The 25,345-nt window shown below is 46.4% G+C and overlaps 1 protein-coding gene across 1 annotated transcript; it reads right to left on the bottom strand.

Moving 5' to 3' along the window:
• Positions 1–344: 344 nt before the first annotated feature.
• Positions 345–25,085, bottom strand: TRIVIDRAFT_69362 (non-ribosomal peptide synthetase; the record flags this gene model as incomplete). The annotated part of the gene is made up of 2 exons (XM_014099518.1): positions 345–1,381; positions 1,583–25,085. 2 exons carry the CDS (start codon positions 25,083–25,085, stop codon positions 345–347), a joined length of 24,540 nt encoding a protein of 8,179 aa, XP_013954993.1.
• Positions 25,086–25,345: the final 260 nt, after the last annotated feature.

Raw genomic sequence — 25,345 nt, forward strand, 5'->3', positions numbered from 1 at the left:
GGAGGCTTGGCGGATCTCTCCCGCCGGGAATTGAACCCGGGTCTCAAGCGTGACAAGCTTGCATACTGACCACTATACTACGGAAGATGTTTCAGGCGTTGCAGCGCCTGTTGTAGCGGATCACGTAAGCTGTTGAACTAATCTAGATGATAAAGCCTAAGCTACGGAAATTGAGTCTCTTGACATTAACTGCTATTAGACAGTAAACTCCTGTAGTTACAATACAGACAAGACGAAACGCAGACTATACACGCCCAACAACTCTAAAGAGAAAAGAAAAGATTCTAACTTGATGAAATATGAAAAAGTAACACGCTATGGAAAAAGGAAAAGAGCATCCATCTTTAATGCAGTCGCTTAATAGCACCGTCCTTCACATTTCCCAGCTCGCCCACAGACGACGCAATAAATCCAATCTCCATCAAATGCTGCACATTCTTCTTCACGGCTTTGTGCCATTGCTCATGCTCCGAGGATTCAGTAGCCAGTTCCTTGGCTGATCTTGGAGCACCAAGAGCTCCGAGGAAATGCTGTACGGGCCAAAGAGGGTGCTTATCTCCAGCTTCAGCCATGGCGACGTGTGCTGACTGTTTCCATTCAGCCCATGATACGGGCTTGCACTTCATATCCAGCTCTTCGTTGACCTTTTCCCAGAACACAGGAGTTGGCATACCACCAGTCACATGAACAAACGAGTCTATGGCATTCTCATGGAAGACTTGGCGCAGAACCGCAGAAGCAACACTGTCAACATCCGCAATGTACATCCAATTTTCCAAGGGCTCTACCGGGTAGGCATGCATCGCGGCAGCTCCTGAAACGACGCGCCAAATCAAGTCGTCGACGTTGGCGACTCCATTATTCGCTGAACCAATGATGCGACCGGGTTTGACTATGGATAGTCTGTTTTGCTCTCTCGGCAGGCTTTTTACAACATCTTGGATGACGCTTTCGCACACAAACTTAGTTTGAACATAGCCGTTCAGCCCATCAAGCTGTGTAGCCACTGTTGCCGTATGTTCGTCCGGGTCTGTCCTCAGCCCTCCCGAAACGAAGACAAATCGAGGATTGACTGGGGAGGAGGCTGCGGCATTTAGCAGATCAATAGTCGAGTTGACGTTTGGCGCCACAAGCTTATCGTAATCCGCATTCCAGTTGACCACGGCGCCGTTGTGAACAATGGCGTTGACATTGCTACGGTGGGTAGAGGTCCCCGAAAGTTGCTCCCATTGAGAGGCGTTAAGTCCTAGCTGGGGTTTGCCTAGGTCGCCGACCCAAACCTCAATCTTCTTCGCGTCGTGCTTACGCCACCATCGAGCTGCCTGGGCTGTTGTTCTGATTCGCTCTAACCCATGCTGTGGTGAATTGCACCGAACAAGTGCTATGACAGATTTAACTGAACTATTGCGCAACAGCTGTCGGAGAAGCTCCGTCCCTAAGAATCCTGTGGCGCCCGTGAGAAAGACGGCCGACTTCCTAGATAGCTTCATAACCGGGTGTTGAGTCAAATTAGTCAAATTGGAAGCTGAGAGGAGTTTGCTAAGGGATTTTATCTTCTCCATGAGATCCACGTTTGGCGTACCACCAGCCGTATCTGCGTATGCATTTTGAATGAACTTGGCCATATTGCTGACTGTTGTGTGTTTGCTATTCAGTATAGAAAGGCCCAAAGATACTTCATACTCATTTAGAATGGCTTTAGCAAGAGTGACAATGCGAATGGAATCACCACCCAACTGGTAGAAATTATCGTCCACGCTGATAGATTCTGCTGGCAGGTTCAACACATGTGCCCATTGGGACCGAATCCAACGCTCAGTTTCGTTGGAACAGTCGCGGAAGATCGTCCGCTGACCGGACAAATATTGAGCCAGATCATCAATAGACAGCTGAGCGGCTGTTTGCAGAAGCAACTTTCGATCAAGTTTGCCGGCACTGTTGTGAGGCATATTCGCGACTGGTATAACGTATGATGGCATCATGTGCTGAGGCAAAACGCGGCTCAGGTTGGCAAATGTCCGAGAGAATAATTCTCCCATAGTATCGTCTCTGGCTCGGAATTTGACATTTCCTGTCACACCGTCCGTATTTCCTTCGGTTCTGAAGCTAACAAATGCCGCGAGAGACTTTTCCTGAATGATGTCCACAGCAACATGCTCGAATGTAGCTTCCAGTCTCTTCATCTGATATTCAATCTCTCCCACCTCTATTCTCTGTCCCCGAATCTTGATCTGTGTGTCCTTTCTTCCAAGATATTCCATAATACCATCCTCGCCGTACCGAACTAAATCTCCTGTTTTGTAGAATCGTCGGAACCTTGTGTTTTCTATCGGTAGCCAGCTGACATCTTCGACGAATGAACTCCTCGTTTTGCTTTCATCTTTAAAGTATCCCCGTGCCAAAGCAGGACCTTGCACTAAAAGTTCTCCTATGCAGCCAATGGGTGCAAGTTGCTGATAATCATCAGGATCTACAATCCAGCAATGGTGAGCGAATCCACGCCCAATGGTTGTAGCAGAATCCGTGGGAGACGTGTAAATATGAGCGGAAGAAGCAATGCAAGCCTCTGCCGGGCCATAGGCGTTGCGCAGGTCCAGCTGTCCATACCACGTCTCAATGATATCCTTTGATGCAGCTTCACCACCAAGAATGAGCGTCTTGAGTGAAGGCACTGATTCAGGTGCAAGAGTCTTGATGACTGTCGGTGTCAATAAAGCGATATTCACTTGCGCATCCATTATGAATTTTGCAGTTTGATGCATCCGCTCTGTCTCAGTGGGTACGCATACGGTGCCCCCTGCTGTCAATGCAGCAAATATTTCTGTAATGCAAGCGTCAAACACGTAATTGGCGAACTGGAACCAGCGCGAGTTCTCATTAGTGTTGAATGCCTTGTGTTCACCCAACAGAGACGTGCAAATACCCTGATGCTCGACAATAACGCCTTTGGGTTTGCTGGTGGAGCCTGATGTGAAAAGCATATAGGCTGCGCTTGTTGGAGTAGCTGTGTTTGCGATTTTGGTCTTTTTGATACCAGATAGGTATGAAATTAGAGTTGGTGAGAGCTCAATCATAGTCTTGGTTAAATGCGCACACTCGGTAGCAACAGAGGAAGACACGATCATGATTTGAGCTCCGACCTCATCAATCAGTGCCTGTCGACGAGCAACAGGGTGGCTTGGGTCTAATGGGATAAAAGCACCACCAGCCTTGAGAATACCAAGCATAGCCACAATAGCCCACGGTGACTTCTCGAAACAGATTGGCACAAACGACTCTGGCCTGACGCCCTCTTTATTTAAGAAAATGGCGAGTTGCGAAGAGAGAAGATCGAGCTCGGCAAAACTAATGCTTCCTCCGGTGAAATAAATTGCTTTGCATTCTGGTCGCCGTTGAGCTTGTTTTGAGACAAGGCCATGGAGGCAGACGTCAGCAGGTTCAAGACTGGCCGCATTCCAGCGAATTGCCTGTTGAAGATCCCAGTGGCCTGTGACAGATATGCTTCCTAACACCTGCTCAGTATTGGAAAGCAGCTGTTGAATTACGTGGTTCAACTGCTCGGAAACAGCCACAGCTTGAGATTTTGTCATGCAGTTTGTATTGTACATGAGAACAATTTCGACTTCCTTGTCGTATACTAGACCTTGTACCACAAGAGGATAGTTGATAAAGTTTTGAATCCTATCTTCCATGTCTTGCTCAGAACTATCATCTATCAAAATGGCACCTGAATCTTGACTCTCTCTCATGAAAAATCCAGCGGGCTGGATGACAAGTAAAGAGGAAAAGTTGCAAGCATCTTTAGCATTCGCGCTTAGCGAGGAGATATTTGGCAGACCAAATTGCTCATGTGCAACCATCTCGGCGCTTTGTTCCTGAATGTTGCTAAGATAATTGAACACTGTCTGGTCTTTGTCAAGTTGAACACGAACTGGTACTGTCGCTAGCATAACTCCAGGCATTGAGTCTGCGCCAACAACAGGTGCGTTCCGGCCTGAAACAGTGGCACCAAAGCATATGTCGGTTGTATCACAATAGCGGGCAAGGACGATGGCCCATGCTGCTCTTATAATCGACGCTTTAGTAATAGACGTCTTATGATAGTTGGTAAAGTCCACTTTCTTGCTGACGTAGCTGGTAAGAGGATCATCAGAGGAGGTTGTGGTGGCGTTCGAAGGGAATGAAGCGCATTTGGCGTCATGGAGCTGCTCCAGCCAATATTTTCGAGCGGCATCACGATCAAGTCCCATAGTATATTTGACAAAGCGGGCGTACTGAGCCAAAGATTGTGGCTCATTTTCTCGATAGATCGAATCCAATGTACCCATGATACAACCCATTGACCAGCCATCGAATATGCTGTGATGCATAGTGAGACTAAAATAATTATCTTCATCGCCTCGTAGTAATGCATATCGAACTAGATTAGAGCCATAGCTGACACTTGTTGCGGACATCTTCTGGGAATAGGTGGATAAATCAACACCATCAGAAAAATCCCATTCATAACAATTTCGTAGAATGACCTGGATAGCCATTCCATCAACGAGCACAATTCTCGTTCGTAAATTGCTGCAGATTTCTATTGTTCTCTCCCATGCAGATTTGAATCGATTTATATCAACATGCTTTGGGAGTTTGTAAAGATTTTTCGCGATGTACGAGCCTGGCTGCGTGACGGATAACGCCATGAGGCCTTGTTGAAGTTGCGTGCATGGATATGCGTCCTCTACGAAGTCCTTATTGATTAGGCCACAGAGCCTAGAGACCTCTGACAGTAAATTGTCGTGTTTGGCAGGTGGCAAGAGGGCAAACGGTTCAAGATGGGTGGTTACGTTTAGCTGCCGGCTGCTTGCCCAAGAAGATAAAACTGATATCTGAGAATCCTTAAAGATGTCAGCCACAGTCAAGCTTATGCCAGCTCCTCCAGCAAGATTCACCAGCTGAATTGCAGTAATAGAGTCCCCGCCAATCTCCAGAAATTTATCATGCCGACTAATCTCGCGAGGGTCGATTTTTAGAATTTGTGCTGATAGATCCATTATCTTTTTCTCCACTTCCGTTGTTGGCTCAGCTCGTTCTTGTTTTGTGAGAGAATAGCTAGCCATCTGCTCTGTTGACAAGCCAGCGGCCAAATCAAGTAGTTTCCTGCGGTTCATCTTCATGGAAGTTACGAAAGGCATGTATCGAATAGGCAAGATTAAGCTAGGCATCATGTAAGGTGGAACGCGAGTCTTGACGTAGGCTCGTATAGTCTCCAATGATGGACGGATGGAATCATCAATAGTGAGAAGGAGGCTGCCTTCGGGCGTTCCGCCATTGAAGCTAACAAAAGCAACGAGAGACATGCCTGATTTGTGATGAAGAACATCTACGACGACGTGTTCAACGGTAGCGAGGGAGCATTTAAAGTGATACTCAATCTCACCGAGTTCAAGGCGCTGACCGCGAAGCTTCACCTGTAAATCTTTCCTCCCGACGTATTCAATAAGCCCATCCGGCGTATATCTGACTAAATCTCCGGTAAAATAGAACTTATACGGTCCGATGTTTTGTGAGAGACCTAGACAATTAAGTTGGTCGCTGAAAACTTTGCGAGTTTTCTCGAAGTCGTTTAAATAGCCACAAGATAACGTATGGCCTTGAATCACAAGCTCGCCAACGCATCCAATAGGAGCCAAGCCGCGGCGATCATCTGGGTCGACAATCCAACAAGCAGAGTTGAAACCCTGCCCGATAATTCTGTGCGAGTCGTTGCTTGATCGAACATCGTGCGTTGTTGCTATGACGCAGCTCTCAGTTGGACCATAAGCGTTAATAAGACGAACTTTACCGTGCCATATTTCAAGCAAATCTTTAGACACAGGCTCACCGCCGACAATGAGCGTTCTAAGCGTGGGAACTTGGGATGGAACAATTGTTCTGGCGAAAGACGGCGTTAGAAGGGCTTCGGTGGATCGCGACTTGGAAATGAAGGCTGGTGCATCTTGAAGACGTTCGGTGTCTGAAGGCACACAAACCGTTCCGCCATAAGCCAATGTCATGAATATCTCGTATATCATGGCATCAAATACATAGCCAGCGAACTGGAAAATTCTTGACGAAGGGCTGGTGCCAAGCACCTTGCCCAACCCAGTGATAGTGGTACAAAGAGCGGCATGATGAATAACGACGCCCTTTGGCTTTCCCGTAGACCCAGAAGTAAAAATCACATAGGCGGTGTCGCTAGTCGACTGTTTAAATACTGTATGTACTGACTTTAGCTTGGCAGTGGCTTCAAGTGCAGCGATGAATGAAGGGGATATTTCTACAATATGTTGAGCAAGATCTTGACAAGATGATGCAGAGCTTGGAGAGGTTATTATCACAGTCGCATTCGTCTCTTTGACTACAGCCTCTAGACGAGCACGCGGATGTGATGGATCAAGTGGAACAAACGCCGCACCGGACTTCAAAATTCCAAGCATCGCAATAATGGCCCATATTGACTTTTCGAAGCAGAACGGAATCAGCGTTCCGGGTGTGACTTTGAGAAGTCGAAGATGATTGGCTAGAAGTGCCGAGAGGTGATCGAGTTCACCATATGTCATTGATGCCTCTGAGGAAAATATGGCTTCATGCAAAGGGTTGCGTAGCGCCTGCGCAGAGATCAAGTTATAAATGTACGAATCGACGAGCTCAATATTCTGTTTGTTATATTTGGTGGCTTGCTCACGATCCCAAACACTAGTCAATGATATGTCCTCTAAAACTTGTTCGTCTGGCGAAAGAAGCTGCTTCACAACATGGTCGAACTGATGAGAAAGTGCTATAAGTTGATCACGAGCAAACATGCCTGTGTCATACATAAGCATTAAGTCAATCTCATCGTCGAGCAAGTTGCATTGGACTATGAGTGGATAATTAAAGAAGTTTTGCATCATTTGCTCGATATTGTCACCTTCGGAAGCTGGGTGTAATAGACTAGAGCTGCTACCGATATCTGTAAATCCCATCTGCTTTGCTGGTTGCACTACCATCAGACTGGAAAAATTGCATGCTTCTTTCGTTTGTTGGTTGATTTTTGCGATATTTTGAAGCCCAAATTGCTCATACAGCACCATCTCTAGCGCTTGAGATTGTATGTCTTGTAGGAATTGTTTTATAGGGCAACTGCGGTTAAGCTTTACCCTAATTGGAACTGTGGCTGTGACGAGTCCAGTTATCGAGGCAAGTCCTGAGACCGAAGCATTACGACCTGAGACAACAGAACCAAAGCAAACATCATCCGAATCACAGTAACGAGAGAGTACAATAGACCAGGCAGCCCGTAGGACAGTGGCTTTTGTAACAGAAGTGTTCGTCGAGGGTGGGATGTGAATTTTCTGCTCTAGTATTGCAGTAACTTGTTCATTACTGGTTGTGATTAACTGTTGCGTGAATGTTGCTGGCTTTGCTTCATGCAGCTGCTTTTGCCAATATTCCGCAGCGGATTGTTCGTCTATGTCTCTCACATACTTGACAAATTTCGAATAAGGCTCAAGTTTCGGCAAATCTGCTCCTTGGTAGGCCGCCGACAAGGTCTGCAAAGCTAGCGACAAACTCCAACCATCGAAAATAGTGTGGTGGATATTGAGGGCAAAAAAGTTTTGGCCATCATCTTGGAAGAGGCCGTAGCTGCAGAGGGCCGAATTGTAGCTAATATTGGCATTCTTGCAAGAAAGTTTGTACGATTCAAGGTTATCGTAAGAAGTTTCCCACGTAGGATTCTCTTGTAGCTGAATCTGGACCGGAATATTGTCTACAAGAACTATTTTCGTTCGTAGATTACTGCAAGCAGTAATAGTTTGTTCCCATGCTAGCTTAAATAATGGAATGTTGACATGAGGTGGGAGTTTAAATAGATGCTTTGCAAAGTATGAACCCTGTTGCAAGGCTGCAATAGCCATGAGGCCTTCTTGAAGTTTTGTACAAGGGTATGCATCTTGAATGACTTCCTTCTCTGAGAGGCCAAACTCCTTGCGGCGACCAATATCGAGTACTTTCGTCTTGGTCGAATGGCTAAGAAGACTAAACGGCTGAATCTTATCACTCAACTCAGTTATGGCGAGATCAATATTTATCGCTCTAGATGCGAGATAGCAGAGGCGTGAGTCTTCGAAGATGTGACTTATTTCGAGGTGGATACCAGCATCACGAGCTAGTGAAACAAGCTGAATGGCACCGATTGAATCGCCACCAATACGTAAGAAGCTATCATCACGGCCGATTGTCTCAGCGGGAATGCTCAAGATATTTGCCCAAATTGTTTGCAGACGGACTTCCATAGAGGTCTCGGGACTGTGCTTTTGAGTGCCATCTAACAGCGCAAATTGGTTCCACTGCTCATGAGAAAAATTGCCAATTATCTGGCGGAGTTTGACTCTGTCCAGCTTGGCTGAAGATATAAGAGGAAGATAGTTGAGAGGAATGAACAGCGTTGGGATCATGTACCGAGGGAGGGCTAGATTTAATGCATCAGCCAGCCCATTCAGCATGCCATGCAAGTCATCGGTCATAGTTATGAGCAGATCTTCGTCGTCTTGCTCAAGCATCTGTTGTGGTGTCTTGGTGCTGTCTGTAAAACATATGTAAGCAACAAGATGAGCAGCAGTTTCATTTTTAAAGACATCAACTGAAACCTGATGGGCGTTGCTAAGAGCGCTACGTATCTGATGCTCAATCTCGCCCAGCTCAACACGCAAGCCTCGGATTTTGACCTGCGTATCCTTACGGCCGACATAATGAAGTTTGCCATCAAGGCTGTAGTAACCTAAATCGCCAGTCTTGTAAAATCGGTTCCAGCTCTTAGTCGCGTAATTTGGCACCCAGTCAGGCAGGTGTGCTATTATTGCTTCTGATGTTCTCGTGGGATCTGAGAGGTATTCACGAAGCAGTGCTGGCCCTTGTACAACAATCTCTCCATAGCAACCGATAGGCGCCAAGCGACTTGGGTCGTTAGAATCAACCACCCAGACATAGGAGCCAACTGAGCGACCAATAGTCGTAATCTCTTCAGATGAATCCTTCCACTCATGTATAGAGCTGAAGACACAGGTTTCCGCAGGGCCCCAAGCATTAATGAGTCGAAGTCTCCCACACCAAGCGTCAAGTACTTCTTGTGGGAAGGCTTCGCCAACGAGAAGCAGAAGCTTCAAACTGGTAAAGTTCTCCGGTTTTAATGTTCTTGTAAATGATGGAGTTAAGAATGCCCATGTTACATTGGCTGAACGAACGAATTCATCGAGTTTACCATTCAACCTCATAGCATCAGAGGGAATGCAAACACAAGCGCCATGCATAAGAGGTGACATAATCTCGCCAACAGAAACGTCAAAAACGAATGACGAGAACTGAAGCATCCTCACGTCACTGGTGAGGTTCAGTCGCTTACTGATATCTGTTTGGCTTGTGCAAAGAGCTCTATGCTCCATAACGATTCCCTTAGGCGTCCCAGTGCTTCCCGAGGTAAATAAGATATAGGCTGCATCATCAGGAGTCACGTCAACGATTGGCATGCCATCATCAGGCTTGTCTTGTAGTTTTTTATACAGCTCAGGGCCCAGCACCACCACATCTCTAGTTAATTCCGTACATAACTGAGCATGAGCAACAGATGACATCGTCAAGTTAGCGTTAGTCTGCTGTACAACTTGCTGTAGTCGTTGTATGGGATGAGCTGGATCAATTGGTGCCCATGCCGCGCCAGCTTTGTTGATGGCAAGGATAGCCACCACGTACCATATGGATTTCTCAAAGCATACATGAATGATATCTCCCATACGAACATGGAATGCATTCACTAGATGTGAGGCCAGTCTATCAGTTATTTGATCCAGCTGGCTGTATGTCATCTCACCATCCCAAGCATGAATAGCAAGGGCATTTGGTGTTCGTCTAACCTGCTGCGAAATGAGAGTGTGAATGCAGCTATCAATAATAGCAGGTGTACTGTCATTTGACTGTATAGCAAACTGCAAATCCCACGGACTGGCAACAGATATTTGGCCAATCTGCTTTCCTTGCTGCCGGACTAATTGCTCTACCACGCTATTGAATTGACGCGCCAGAGCCTCCATCTGGGACTGAGAAAAGATCGCCGTGTCAAATATCGTGACAAGATCCACATGGTCGTTATAAACATGCCCTTGAATCACTAATGGATACGTGTAGTAATTTTGCAATAGGCTTTCTTGTGCATCGAGCCCATTGTCTGCAGCGGCCATAATGCTACTCAAATTACCGTCCTCAGCAACTTCTTGCATAGGCTGAATCAACATTAAACTGGAGAATTCGCAAGCTGCCTTAGCTTCGGGACTGATTCCCGAGATGTTCTGTAACCCAAATTGTTCATATGGTATCATATCAGTTGCTTGGCGTTGAACGTCTTGCAGGAAGTCTGATACAAGTTGCCCACGGTCTATGCGAATTCGGACTGGTACTGTGGCAACTGTTGGTCCGGCTATCTCTAGTAAACCGTCCAGTGATGCTTGGCGACCTGATATCGTGGAGCCAAAACAAACGTCGTCACTATCGCAATATTTCGCCAAGACAATCGCCCATGCTGCGCGAAGAATTGTTGCCTTTGTGATAAATGAGCTATTTGAGTGAGAGAAATTGATATTTGTAGTCAACGAGCCGGTTTGAGTTGTCCGTGTAGAACTGCTGGCAGATCTTGAGGCTGGAAATACTGCCGGTCTAGCGTTTGCAAGCTGTTTGGTCCAGTAAGCACGAGCATCGGACTCATCAATCTGTGATAAATGATAAATGAACTTGGAAAACGGCTGTGGAATAAAATCCGTGCGCCCGTGATAAGATTGATAGAAAGTTTGCAATATGAGTGGGATTGTCCACCCGTCATGGATTGCATGATGAACTGTCCACAAGAAGTAATTGTTGCCACTTTTATCATTTGTGATAGTAAAATTGGATAGTTGCGACGCATAAGACATTCGAAGAGATTTAATTTTCTCTACCGCATCTTCCAAGCTGCCGCTGGAAGTTTCCCATAGGTCGTCATCTTTAATCACGACCTGAATACACATTCCATCGTGAAGAACCAGACGCGATCGCAAGATACCGCAAGATTCAATAGTCTCATCCCAGGCTGACTTAAATCGATCGAGATTCACATCTTTAGACAGCCTATACACATATTTTGCGATATATGATCCTGGCTGTTTCAAACTTAGAACCATTAAGCCCTCTTGCAATTTAGTACAAGGGTAAGCATCCTCAACTAACTGGCTACCTGATAATTGAAGTTCGGCTGCTAGAGTCTTTCCAGTTACCCAGGTGCGTGCGTTTTTATCAAGTTGCTCGAATGGTGACATATTGGAGACTTGATCTTCCACCGTATCCAAGATTCTGGCTGTTGCAGCAACTGCTAGTAAACGGGGATCATCGAATATATTCTTCGCAGTCAGTAATATTCCATCCTCGCGTGCTGTATTAGCCAAGTGAATTGCCGCAATCGAGTCACCGCCAAGAGCTAAGAAACTATCATCGCGGCCGATCGAATCCATCGAAATATTTAGGATTTCCGCCCAGATTTTTTGCAGCAACTTCTCCATGGATGTTTCAGGAGCGCGTTTTTGGGTTCCAACTAGTGAATATAAGGCAAGATCCTGCTGGCATAATCCAGCTGTCAATTGGCGAAGCTTCTTACGATTAAGCTTTGTGGAAATAATAACCGGCATATAGCTGCATGGGATAAAAAGTGCTGGGACCATATAACGAGGTAATGCGACAGTTAGCTCACCCACGATTGCTGTCAAGCGAGACTGCAGTTTGTCGTCGATAGAGAGAAATGGAACATCGTCTGTGCCATTATCATCTTCGGCTGTTCTTATCTCACCACTCAGACAAAAATAGGCGACCAAGTTCGCTCCACCGTCAGATTTAAATACGTCGACTGCCACTTGCTTCGTTTCTGGAAAAGCAAGCTGAAAATGGTGCTCGACCTCACTTAGCTCCACTCGAAGGCCTCGAATCTTGACTTGTGTGTCTTTTCGAGCTGAAAATTCAATGGTGCCATCTGGGTTGTAGAAACCTAAATCACCAGACTTGTAAGATCGATTCCAATGCTGCGAGTCCCGATACGGAGCCCAGTCGGGAAGAGAGGTCATAATCGTTCTCTTTGTTCGGTCATGATCTCCAAGGTACTCTCGTAGTAAAGTCGGACCTTGGATAACAATCTCACCAATAGTGCCTATCGGGGAGAGCTTCGAGGAATCATCGGGGTCTACAATCCAACAAAAACCACCAACAGGTTTGCCCACAGTCAAAGCCGATTCATGAATGGAAGTAAATTCATGGAGAGTGCTGCAAACACAGGTTTCAGCGGGTCCCCAGCCATTGACTAGGCGAAGTTTACCAAACCAAGTGGCGAGTACATCTCGTGGAATAGCCTCTCCGGCTAAAATCATGAGCTTTACGTTGGGTATGTCGTGCGGCTTGATGGTTCGGATGAATGAAGGGGTAGACCAGATCCATGTGACATTCATATCACGTATAAAACCGGACAGCCCATTCATCCTAATGTGGTCTGACGGTATGCAAACACAAGCACCAGCCACCAATGCTAGAATGATCTCACCAACGGACATGTCAAACACATATGAGGCAAACTGCAACATTCTGCCTTCTGGAGTAAGGCCGAGCCTTTTCGCAATGGCAGTTTGGCTAATGCATACAGAAACATGTTCTATCAAGAAACCTTTGGGGGTGCCTGTACTGCCAGATGTAAACAGCATATAGGCCCCATCACCAGGGGATACGTCGGTTTTAGGGCATTCGCTGTCAAGTGTTTTTGAAGATTTTGCCAGCTTTCTGTCGAGTGATTCTGTGACTTCAATTACATTGGAGAATAGGTTTTTGCAAACGGATGCATTGGTAGGTGACGTCAGGAGAGTAGTTGCTTTTGTCTGTGAAACGACCTGTGCAAGGCGTTGCAGCGGATGAGACGGATCCAGAGGTACCCAAGTGGCTCCAGCTTTATTAATGGCTAGTATAGAAATAATATACCAAGCAGTTTTCTCAAAACAGACGTGTACAAGCTCCCCGATCTGGATTCCATAATTGTTGATCAAATGGTGCGCCAGGCGATTTGAAGCGCGATTCAAACTCGCATAAGTGAAGCTGCCATCCCATGCATCAATCGCAACGGAATCTGGGCGAATGGTAGCATGCTTCTCAATAAGCGTATGTATACAGGAATCAACAATATCGGGCAGTTCGGAATTGAGGCTGATTGCCTGCTGGATGTCCCAAATCGATGATTTTGGTATATCTCCAAGAACCATGTCTGTCTGAATAGCAAGCTGCTGAACAGCATGTTCGAGTTGGTGCGAAAGAGCAACTAGCTGCGGCTCTAAGAGGACATTTTTATTATAAATGAGCACAAGTTGGATTTGACTTTCGTATATGTGTCCTTGAACGATTAGAGGATAATTGAAATAATTGTGGAAAGCGTTCGCATTTTTCCCTTCTTCTGTAGCGACCATTATACTCTCATCGCCATCTCCAAGGAGAGATTGCATGGGCTGGACAACGAACAAACTCGAGAAATCACAGGCATCTTTAGCATCATTGCTAAGCTTGGAGATGCTTTGGACACCGAATTGTTCATACTGAATCATCTCAGTAGCATGCCCCTGCACATAATGCAGAAATTCCGAGACAGATCTGTTGGAGTCAGTGCGGAGCCTCACGGGTATAGTCGCGATGATAGGTCCTAGCATATCGACAAGGCCGGGTACCGGGGCTTGTCTGCCAGAAACAGTGGCTCCAAAGCAAATGTCTTCTGTTTCACAGTATCGGGCTAAAACAATGGACCAAGCAGCTCGCAGTATTGTGGCCATTGTTATGCTTGGGGTAGCTATTGTAGGGACTCCAATCATCTTGTTCACAATACCAGCATTATCAGGACTCGCGACGGCCGAGTCCAAAATAGTTTTCTTGGACGGAAATGAAACTGGCTTAGCTCCCTGTAGCTGTGATGTCCAATACTTGACGGTGGCTTCGTTATTCAACTCCAAGGTATACTGAATGAATCTCGAGTATGGCTGGACGCCAACATCATCGATACCGTAATACAGCTTTTGTAGTATGTTGAAGATATTTCTTATAGACCAACCATCGAAAACAGCGTGATGAAGTGTTAGGATGAAATATGTCTTTTTATGCGCATCGTCTCTGAGAATGGAATCGCGGCGAAGGCGAGAGCCATAGTTCATTTGAACCTGTTGGAGCTCATGCAGATACGCTTCCAGTGACCTATCACAAATATCATCCCAAGAGACGTCTTCTCTAACAATGAGTTGGAGAGATTGGCCACCCGACTGAACGATTCGAGTTCTTAGATTTGGGGCAACCTTAACGGTACGCTGCCACGCATCTTTGAACCTTGGAACATCTGTGTCGTCAGAAAGACGATAGATGAATTTTGCGATATACGAGCCCGGCTGTTTCACGGCCAGAGCCATTAAGCCTTCTTGAAGTTTAGAACATGGATATGCGTCTTCAATCTGGGTTTCGCCAGATAACCCAAGTAGAATCTTCGCTGAGTCGCTAGATGCGATGTTTTGGTGCTGTTTCTCTAATAAACTAAACGGCTGGATAGAAGCATCTTTAGTATCTTCTCTCAGCAAACACGCTCTGGCCGCTACCGCGAATAATCTAGGATCTTCAAACACATCGCTGACAGTCAACAGAATGCCTTGGTTGTGAGCGAAGGAAACAAGTCGAATAGCCGCAACAGAGTCACCACCAATCCCCAAGAAGTTGGTATCCCGAAAAATGGATTCTTGTGGAATATTGAGAATCTCACTCCACAATTTTTGAATACGGCGTTCCATATCAGACTCTGGCACGTCTTTATTTCCTTCCCTGTCATCCAGTGCATACTGATTCAATTCTTGCCTATCAAGCTGCTCGATCAATCCAAGTAGCATCTTTCGATCCATTTTTGCAGAGGTAGCCAATGGTATAGCCTTGCAAGGGATAAACAGCGCTGGTATCATATACGTCGGCAGAGCAGAGTTGAGGTGCTCACGAAGATTGTGAAACGGCCTCTTCAAGTCGTTTGTGAATGGAGATATAAGATCGGTTGGAAGGGGTGTGCCTGCGGGAATCGTATCGTCGTTAAAACAGAGAAATGCAACCAGATTGGAAGAGACATCTGTTTTCAGGACATCAACAGCAACTTGGCAAACCCCTTCCAATCCAGCATGAATATGATGTTCGATTTCACCCAATTCCACACGAAGACCACGAATTTTAACTTGCATGTCTTTGCGACCATGATAATGGATCGTTCCATCCGGATTATACATGGCTAAATCCCCCGTCTTGTAGAAACGACTCCAGTGTTTCGAGTTGCGGTACGGTGCCCACTCCGGAACTTGTACAGTTGCTGCAGCGGTTTTCTTCGTATCTGCTAGATATTCACGGAACAAATTGGGACCTTGAATAACAACTTCGCCGACTGTCCCTATAGGTGCTAGCCTCCTCGAGTCATTTGGATCGACAATCCAGCAAAAGCCACCCAACGGTCGCCCAATGGTCAATTGTGATTCTTCACTTGACTTCCATTCGTGAATAGCTCCATACACACAAGTCTCTGTAGGCCCCCAGGCGTTCAGCAATCGGAGTTTCCCAAACCATAGATCAAAGACATCCCGCCCTACAGCTTCACCTCCTAGTATAAGAAGCTTGAGACTAGGCACATCGTCCGGGTGTAATGTGCGAGCAAATGAAGGGGTCAACAAAGCCCAAGTAACTTGTTCCTGCTGAATATATTTCGTGATGGAATTCATCCGAGTCTCCCAGGATGGAATGCATACACAAGCACCAGATATGAGAGGGGTAATAATTTCTGCGACCGATGCATCAAATACAAATGAGGCAAACTGCAGCATTCTCACGCCTCGACCAAAGCCAAGCCTTTTACTGGCAGCGATTTGAGCGCTACACAGAGCACCGTGTTCAATTATAACGCCCTTTGGAGTGCCAGTGCTACCTGACGTAAAGAGTATATAGGCCGCATGCCGTGCTGTCACTTTAACACGAGGTTTGTTTTCATAGCAACGTTCGTTGATCAATTGAATGTTCAGCTGTTCCGTGACTTCAAGAGTTTTTGTGACCAGATCGGTTAATTTTGAAACGTTGCTAGGCGAAGTTAAAGCAAGTGACGCTCCAGTTTGACTAATGACTTGCTTATGTCTCTCAAGTGGATGAGAGGGATCAAGGGGTGACCATGTTGCGCCAGCTTTACTAATCGCCAGTGTGGCGACCACATACCAGGCTGACTTTTCGAAACAAACATGTACTATGTCTCCTATTTTGACGCCAAAGAAGGAGATGAGATAACTCGCAAGTCTATCAGTAATGGTATCAAGCTCCTTGTAGGTAAATTTTGCGTCCCAGGCAGATACGGCGGGCAAATCCGAATGATTAACAGTCGCTCTTTCAATGAGTGTATGAATGCACTCTTCAATAACTTGAGGAGGTTCGCCATTCGCCGTCATGGCGTAATCTAGATCGAAATGCCCTGCAATATTAACATCTCCAACACCTCGATTAGCAGACATATGCAGCTGTTGAGTAACATTGTCAAATTGAAACGAGAGGGTTCTTATTTGGGATTCTGCAAGCACACTGGCCTCGTAGATGAAGGCCAGTTTCACTGTTCCCTCTCCAAGGAAGCAGTGGAGAATCAGAGGATAAGTAAAATAATTTTGTAAAGTTTCTTGGGCAAGCTTTTCATCTGCGTTCAAGGATATAAGAACTGGATCGGATTCCTCGATTTCCACAGGTTGTACAACCATTAAACTGGAAAAGTCGCACGCTTCCTTGATCTGTGGGCTTAGTTTGGTAATATTATGGAGACCAAACTGCTCGAATGCGACCATTTCAGAGGCTTGAAGTTGGACCCTATCAAGAAATCCAGCCAGTTTCTCATTTTTGTCAATGCGGATACGCACGGGTACAGTGGCAATCGTCGCTCCTGGCATTGATTCCAGCCCGACTACTGGGGCATTGCGCCCAGCTACCGTTGTTGCAAAGCACACATCGTTGCTTTCACAGTATTTAGCAAGAATCATGGCCCAGGCGGTCCTCATGATCGTAGCTTTCGTGATGGAGCTACGCTCAGTCGCAGGAAGCTCAATATTTCTGACAAAGACGCTCGTCTTCTTCATGTCCAAGCTGGGCTGTCGTCGTGATGGTAAAGAAGGAAACGAAGCTCGCTTCGCATCTTGCAATTGATTAAGCCAATACTTATTTGCCGCCTTGGTATCCAGTTCCAATGAGTATTTGATGAAATTCCGAACAGGATATAGGATTGGCAGTGCGTGATTTCTCAGCAGCGCGGTCAGCGTTTTGATGATTACACCAAGACTCCATCCATCAAAAATAGCGTGATGGATTGTCCATAAGAAATACACTTCGCCATCCTCGCCCTCCAAAACACTATAGCGCGAAAGGCGCGATCCATAATCCATTATGATACGTCTTGAACGCGATATACAAGACTGAATGTCGGATGATGAAGCTCTATCCCAAGAAACATCACGATCCAAAACTACTTGAAGGAAGGCTCCATCAACTGACACAATTCTTGTTCGGAGATTGTCACACAGCTCGATTGTTCGTTCCCAAGCTGCCTTGAACGCGATTACATCAATAGAAGCCGGAATTTTGTAGATATTCTTCGCAATGTAAGAGCCGGGTCGGGTTGCAACTAGGGCCATAAGTCCTTCCTGAAAGGCAGTGCAAGGATATATATCCTGGATATTCTGGCTTTCTGATAAGTTGCACTTTTTTCGGATAATATTTGTGACTGAGTCTGTTGCTTCAAAAGGAAGTAAGCTGAATGGTACTAACTGAAGGTCTTTCTCGACATCTCCCGCAGTCACGGCGGCAGCCATTGCCGACAGCTTAGATTCAGCAAATATTGTTGCTACAGACAGCTTAATTCCTTGCTGGTTTGCCAGAGAAGAGAGTCGAATTGCTGAAAGAGAGTCACCGCCAATTTGGAAGAACTGATCATTCTTCCCAATCGTTTCAGCTTCAATCTTTAACACACGCGCCCACATGCTTTGCAGTTGCAGCTCCATCTCTGTTGTTGGAGCAACTCTCTCTCTCTCTGACAATGAATACGTCATGAGCTGCTCCATTGTAAAGTCCTTCACTGAAGCCTGTAATTTTTCTCTATCAAGCTTCATCGCTGCATTAAACGGTAACTCGCGAAGAGGTATGGTCAGCTTGGGTATCATGTAACTTGGCAGTTCTTCTTTCAGTTGATCAACTAATGTCAGGATTCGCTCGCGTATCGCCTGCTCCAGGGGAACAAAGTTATCTGTCAGAGGGTTTTTATTCCCTTCTTTAAAAGATACAAACGCAACCAGGAAATCTCCAGTTTCTCGTCTCAGAACCTCAACACCCACTTGAGCAATCTCTGGCATAATTCGTTTGATGCCGGATTCGATTTCACCGAGCTCCAAACGGTGCCCGCGAATCTTGACTTGTTTGTCTTTGCGACCGAGATACTCAATTTCGCCCTTGGCATTGTATTTCACCAAATCGCCAGTTAAATAAAACTGCTGAGGCCCGGATGAAATACACTTTATTTTTGAAAGAAACACTGCCTTCGTCTTCTCAGGTTCATTTATGTAGCCACGGCTCAGAGTATATCCTTGGACGACCAGCTCGCCGACGCAACCAATAGGCGCAAGCTTATTATAGTCATCTGGCTCAACGATCCAGCAGGCGCTGTTAAACGGTCGGCCAATATTTGTAGGAGTATCACTTATTTTGAATTCGTGCATAGTGCAACAAACCGTGATCTCTGTCGGACCGTATCCGTTGATGAGCTTAACATGTTTACACCATGTGTCCAACAAATTTCTGGTAGATGCCTCGCCGAGAAGAACCAGTGTTTCAAGCTGAGGTAGCTCCTTTGGGGTTATTATTTGCGCAAATGACGGTGTAAGAACCGCTGTATTGACATTTGCTCTCTGCATGAACTCGCCAGCGCTTTGCAGACGCTCCATTTCGGACGGCACACAAACGGTGCCACCAAACGCAAGAGTAGAAAAGATTTCTGTTACACTAGGGTCAAATGTATAAGACGAGAACTGGAGACATCTTGAAGCATCACTCCATCCCATAGCTTTTGCAAGATCTACAATGTTGGTACAAGCAGCAGAATGCTCGATAACTGTGCCCTTCGGTTTGCCTGTTGAGCCCGAAGTAAATAGCACGTAAGCAGCATTGCTAGGAGAATACCTCTCTGTTTGATAGGGAGTATGATGTAAAGACGTAGAGAGTCCCTCTATCATCGAAGATGATAACACGATAACGTTTTTCGCCAGCTTATCGCATGCTGAAGACGTTAAAGGCGATACTATTATTATACTAGCATTAACTTCTTCGACGATCATGCGTCTTCGATTTATCGGATGTGAAGGATCAAGTGGAAGATATGCTCCGCCCGCTTGCATGATAGCAAGCATAGCAATAATTGCCCAAACAGACTTTTCCATGCAAAACGGAACAATGACCTCTGGTCCTACTCCTAGATCGAAGAGGTGGGAAGCCAGAAGGCTGGATAGCCGATTAAGCTCGGCATATGTTAGACATCGTTCAGTGGAGAAAATAGCCTCTTGCTTCGGCCTCTCTGTGACTTGCATGGATATCAGGTCAGGAACGCGGTTTTCAATAATCGTTATTGGAGGATTCAATTCAGTGGCATGCTGGAGATCCCAAGCACCAGCTATGGCAATAGAACCAAGCTCGCTATCTTCTTGCTGACATAGTTGTCGAACAACAGCTTCAAAGTGTATTAATAATGCTTGGATTCTCCATTCAGAGACTACATTCTCGTCATAGATGAATTCTACTGCCACTTGGTCTTCCCCCAGATTGCACTGCAATGCTAGCGGGTAGCTGAGATAATTCTGCAACATTTTTTCATAAAGCTCACCAGCAGAATTGACGGATGCTAGCAGAGAGTCAGCAACATTATGTGCGTAAGCCGGCTGCACTGCCAAAAGGCTGGTGAAATCGCACGCCTGCTGAGTTTCCTTACTCAGCTTCGAAATACTCCGTAGGCCATATTGCTCAAACGGAATCATTTCGATGGCTTGATTGTGAATGTGTTGAAGAAATGATTTGATTGACTGCTGGCGATCAAGCTTAACTCGCACAGGTATAGTAGCAACAACTAAGCCAGGAACCGATTCTAAGCCCTGCATGTTGGCATTGCGACCCGAGGCTATGGTGCCGAAGCAGATGTCATTGGTATCACTATATCTAGAGAGCACAATTGCCCAAGCGGCACGCAGAATTGATGCCTTGGTGACCGACTGGTTAACAAGCTGCGGGAATTGTATGTTATGAGTTCTCACACGGGTCACCTTGCTCCGCGATTGCGTCTCCTCAACAGAGGGGAATGAAGCAGGCTGGGCGCCCTGAAGCTGAGAGCGCCAATAATTTCCTGCAGCCTCTCTATCTATTCCCATTGCATATTTGACAAAATGGACATACGGCATGAGTTTTGGGGCGGTCTTGTTGTGATATTTCGCAGATAGCGTAGCGAATATGAGCGGCAAACTCCATCCATCAAACACGCAATGATGAGCATTGAGAGCAAAGTAGAAGCCATCTCCGCTCTCTTGAATGATTGCATAGTGGCAAAGTCGTGACCCATATCCCATTGTCAAATTTTGAGATCCTCGTGTGTAAGTATCGAGACTCATCCCTTCAGCCGGATCCCATGCACCATCATCTTTTACTACGACCTGAACACAAATATCGTCAACCAAGACGATTCTCGTTCGCAAGTTGGAGCAAATGCAGACCGTTTCTTCCCATGCAGTTTGGAATATCATAATATCGACATCGTCTGGTAGTCGATACAGATATTTGGCAATGTATGAACCCGGTTGAGTAGTTGACAATGCCATGAGACCTTCTTGGAGTGAGGTACACGGGAATGCATCTTCTATAGTGGATTCTATTGATAGTCCACATAGTTTTCTCAACCTCTCAATAACATCAGTTGTGTTGATTATGCTATTCAAGAGATTAAACGGAGAGATCTGAGGCAATGCACTGTTGTTTCCATCAACCTCAATAGCCTTCAGCGATACTGCCCATAGTCGTGGATCATCGAAAACATCCTTGACAGTGAGTGACAAGCCCACATTGCGAGCTGAAGCCACAAGCTGAATCGCCACAAGTGAATCGCCACCAAGGTGAAGGAAGCTGTCATCTCGTCCTATCGACTCTGCTGCAATCTTCAATTCCCCTGCCCATAGCTTCTGCATGCGAATCTCAGCTGCAGTCTCAGGTTTTCGTGTGTTATTTGAGGCCAGGGAGTACTGGGCCAACTCATGTCGATTCAATCTCTGCGTGGTATCCCGCAACTTATTCCTGTCCAGTTTTGCCGAAGAGACAACTGGCATGAAACGACAAGGGATGAATACTTTGGGAATCATATAGGGTGGGAGTAAAATGCTGAGTTCGCCGATAATCGCTGTGACTTGTGATCGCATTTCTTCGGTGAATGGCAAGAAAAGGTTATCATTCTCAGTACTGACTTTACTGGTCGCGCGCCTTTCTTTATTAAAGCAGATATAGGCCACCAGTTGAGAGCCTGTCTCTGCCTTGAAGACATCCACGGTCGTTTGGCATACACTTTTCCAAGTATTTTGTATGTGATGCTCAATATCACCGAGCTCGACGCGAAGACCTCGAATCTTGACCTGAGTGTCCTTGCGACTAAGAAACTCCATGGTTCCAGCAGGATTATAATAAGCCAAGTCTCCCGTTTTATAAAATCTGTTCCAGTATCGTGATTTGCGATAAGGTGCCCAGTCAGGTACCATCGTAACAATTGCTTCGCTAGTCTTCTCCGGGTTACGTAGATACTCTCGCAAGACGGTTGGGCCTTGGACGACGATTTCACCAACAGTACCAATCGGTGCAAGTTGCTGAGGATCCACAGGATCAACAATCCAGCAAAAGGCGCCAACTGGTCGCCCAATATTAAGATTAGACTCGTCTGTTGAGTAGCATTCCTGGATGCTGCTGAAAACGCACGTTTCTGCCGGTCCCCAGGCGTTTATAAGCCTTGTTTTTCCAACCCACATATCAAAGACATCACGTTGAACAGCCTCTCCTATAAACAACATAAGCTCAAGATCCGGAACCTCTGCGGGATTGATTGTCCGCGCGAATGAGGGCGTAAAGTAGGCCCAGGTGACACGCTTATCACGAATGAACTGGGCAAGATTGTTCATGCGAGAAGCTTCTGAGGGCACACAGCAACATGCGCCATTAATAAGTGGCTGTACAATTTCTCCCACGGAGACATCGAATACATATGCGGAAAATTGCAGCATCCTAACGCGAGGCGTCATGCCAAGTCGTTTGGCAATAGCCACCTGGCTTGTGCAAACAGAGCCATGTTCCATTACCAGACCCTTGGGGGTTCCTGTGCTTCCAGATGTAAATAATACATATGCAGCGTTCCGTGGTGATACATTAACTTTTGGTCCTCGCGCGCTGCATTCGTAGTGTACGAGTTTCTCGTCTAAGCTCGAACACACTTCGACAACAGAGTCAACGAGACCGGCACATAGTGCTGAGTATGTCGATGAGGCCAAGGCAACTTTTGCCCTGGTCTGTGAGACGACTTGTTTCAGTCGTTGTTCTGGATGAGAAGGGTCCAAAGGAACCCAGGCTGCGCCGGCTTTGTTGATCGCTAGTATGGCAACAATAAACCAGGCCGACTTTTCGAAACATACGTGAACTAAATCCTCTTTTTGAATAGAGAGCTTGTTCACAAGATGATGTGCTAGCCTGTTTGACGCTCTGCTAAGCTCACTATACGTAAAGGTCTTATCCCATGCGCAGATTGCAAGGTCAGTTGGCCGTCTCAAGGCTTGGTTCTCAAACATCTGGTGGATGCAAAGGTCCACAATCTCTGGCACTTCGGGGTTAAATCTTTTTGCACATTCCAAGTCCCATTTTCCAGTAACATCTATTGTACTGAGCGGCCGGTCCGATGCTTGAAAAAGCTGCTGAGTGACATGTTCGAAGTGATGAAACAACGCCTCGAGCGCATCGCCGCTGATTGAATTGGAGTCATACGTTATTTGTAAGTCGACGCGGTTGTCATCAAGGAGAGTTTCAAGAACGAGTGGATAGCTGAAGTAATTCTGCGCGGATGGGTCAGACAGTTTATTCTCTGCAGCACTGCCGCGCAACAATATCGCGTCCTTGGATCCAGAATCCGCCGCAGAGGTCAACGACTTCGCTGGCTGAATCACAAACAAGTTGCTGAAATCGCAGGCATCTCTCGCATCTTCACTGAGTTTTGCGATATTCTGTAAGCCGTATTGCTCAAAAGGAACAATTTCAGATGCTTGTGCCTGGACACTTTGCAAGAATGCAGCAACAGACTCGCCACGGTTAAGGCGAATCCGAACCGGGACCGTAGCAATCACAAATCCAGGCATCTGGTTGATACCAGGGACAGGGGCTTGTCTTCCAGAAACAGTGGTTCCAAAGCAAACATCATCCGTATCGCAATATCGGGCCAAGACAATAGCCCACGCAGCTCTCAAAATGGTCGCCTTTGTGACAGGCATTTCAGCCGTGTAAGGAAACGAAATCTCTTTTGTCATTGCACGACTAGCCATTTCGGATCTTGCGCTCAGGTTGCGAGGAAAGTTGGCCCGACGCGCGTCTTGCAGCTGCGTCTTCCAGAAACTGCTCGCAGCATCCTGATCAATCGATGTGACGTACTTGATGAAGCTCGAATACGGTTGCAAGATGCTCGCTCCTTGGCCATGGTAGGTCTGGTATAAGTTGTCAAGGATGATGCGCGCAGTCAATCCATCAAATATCACGTGGTGGATAATCCAGACAAAGTATGACTTGCCATCTACATCATTCACTAATCCGTACTGACACAAACGGGTTCCATAAGTCATCGTTATGTCTTTGGATTTCGCTATGAACGAATCAATCGTTTCGTTAGCGGTGTCTTCCCAAGCTGTATCTCCCTTGATCACTGCTTGGATCGTTTGGCCATTGACGGGTAACAATCGGGTGCGAAGATTGTCGCAGCGATCTACCGTCTCTTCCCATGCTGCCTTGAACCGAGAGGCGTCAACATGACTTGGCAGCTCGTAAATCTGCCTCGTCATGTACGATCCAGGTTGCTTCTCCGATAATGCCATGATACCCGCCTGAAGCGCTGTGCAGGGGAAGGCATCCTGGATGATATCGTCATCCGTCAGTCCACATTTAGTTCGAACTTCTCTCATAATTGAATCCACCTCCATTTGTGGTAGCAAACTCAGAGGCTCGGCATTATACTCATCGTTGTGTGCCTCATCCAGGACTGCCATGGTAGCCATCTTTCGGAGTTCAGGGTTGCCAACAATTGCGGTGACCGTTAATCCGATTCCATATTGTTCAGCCAATGCAACAAGCTCGATGGCGTTGATAGAATCTCCACCAAGGACCAAAAAGTTGTCCCTTATACCAATATTCTGAGGTTCCAAATTGAGAACCCTACCCCAGAATTCTCGCAACACCAGCTCCGTCTCTTCTGTGGGGATTTCATCGCGGGGAATTCGATGGGTATCGGCACGAGCTGCTTGGGCTGCTATACGTGCCCTCTTTTCTTTCGGTGAAAGGCTGGATTCGTTCATATCCCAAGCAGTCAATAGGCGATAAAGGGCCTTCTCATCCACCTGCCCCTCAGAGGTGGTGGGAAGCCCGTCAAGAACAGTCCATTTCTTTGGAACTGTGAATTTTTCATCCGTGTTCTGATCCTTAAATTTCCGAAGGGCTTTGTGGGCTCTCTTGGTGATACTGGAGGCTTCTGCTTGCTCTTGTCCATCCAATCTGATCAGAGAGATAGCCACAACCCACTGGGGTTCATCGTTCTGCCATGCCAAATTTATGATTTTGGCCTGTTGGATAGATTCATCTTTTAAAAGCTCCCCTTCCATTCGGTCTCGCATTTCAAGGCTTTCGGGAGCCATGAATTCGTGTTTATTCTGTCGTAGTGAACTTTGCCCAAACTGCGTGGGTAGGAATCAAGTGTCGGCTTTGGGTAGCTTGCGATGGCAGGCGCAGCTACAACCACAATTGCTGTGGTAAAATAAATGATGAAAGAAGTGGATTTCCGAATCCCGATGTGAAGTAGATATCATATGAGACAAGCCAAGCGACCTGCGGAGTATTACCAGTGTTTGTGATGTCCACGGAGGGATGAGATTCTCGCGTGGTTGAAGGGCAAGCC

This window comes from Trichoderma virens (genome assembly GCF_000170995.1).
Source record: "Trichoderma virens Gv29-8 chromosome Unknown TRIVIscaffold_78, whole genome shotgun sequence".
NCBI lineage: Eukaryota > Fungi > Ascomycota > Sordariomycetes > Hypocreales > Hypocreaceae > Trichoderma > Trichoderma virens.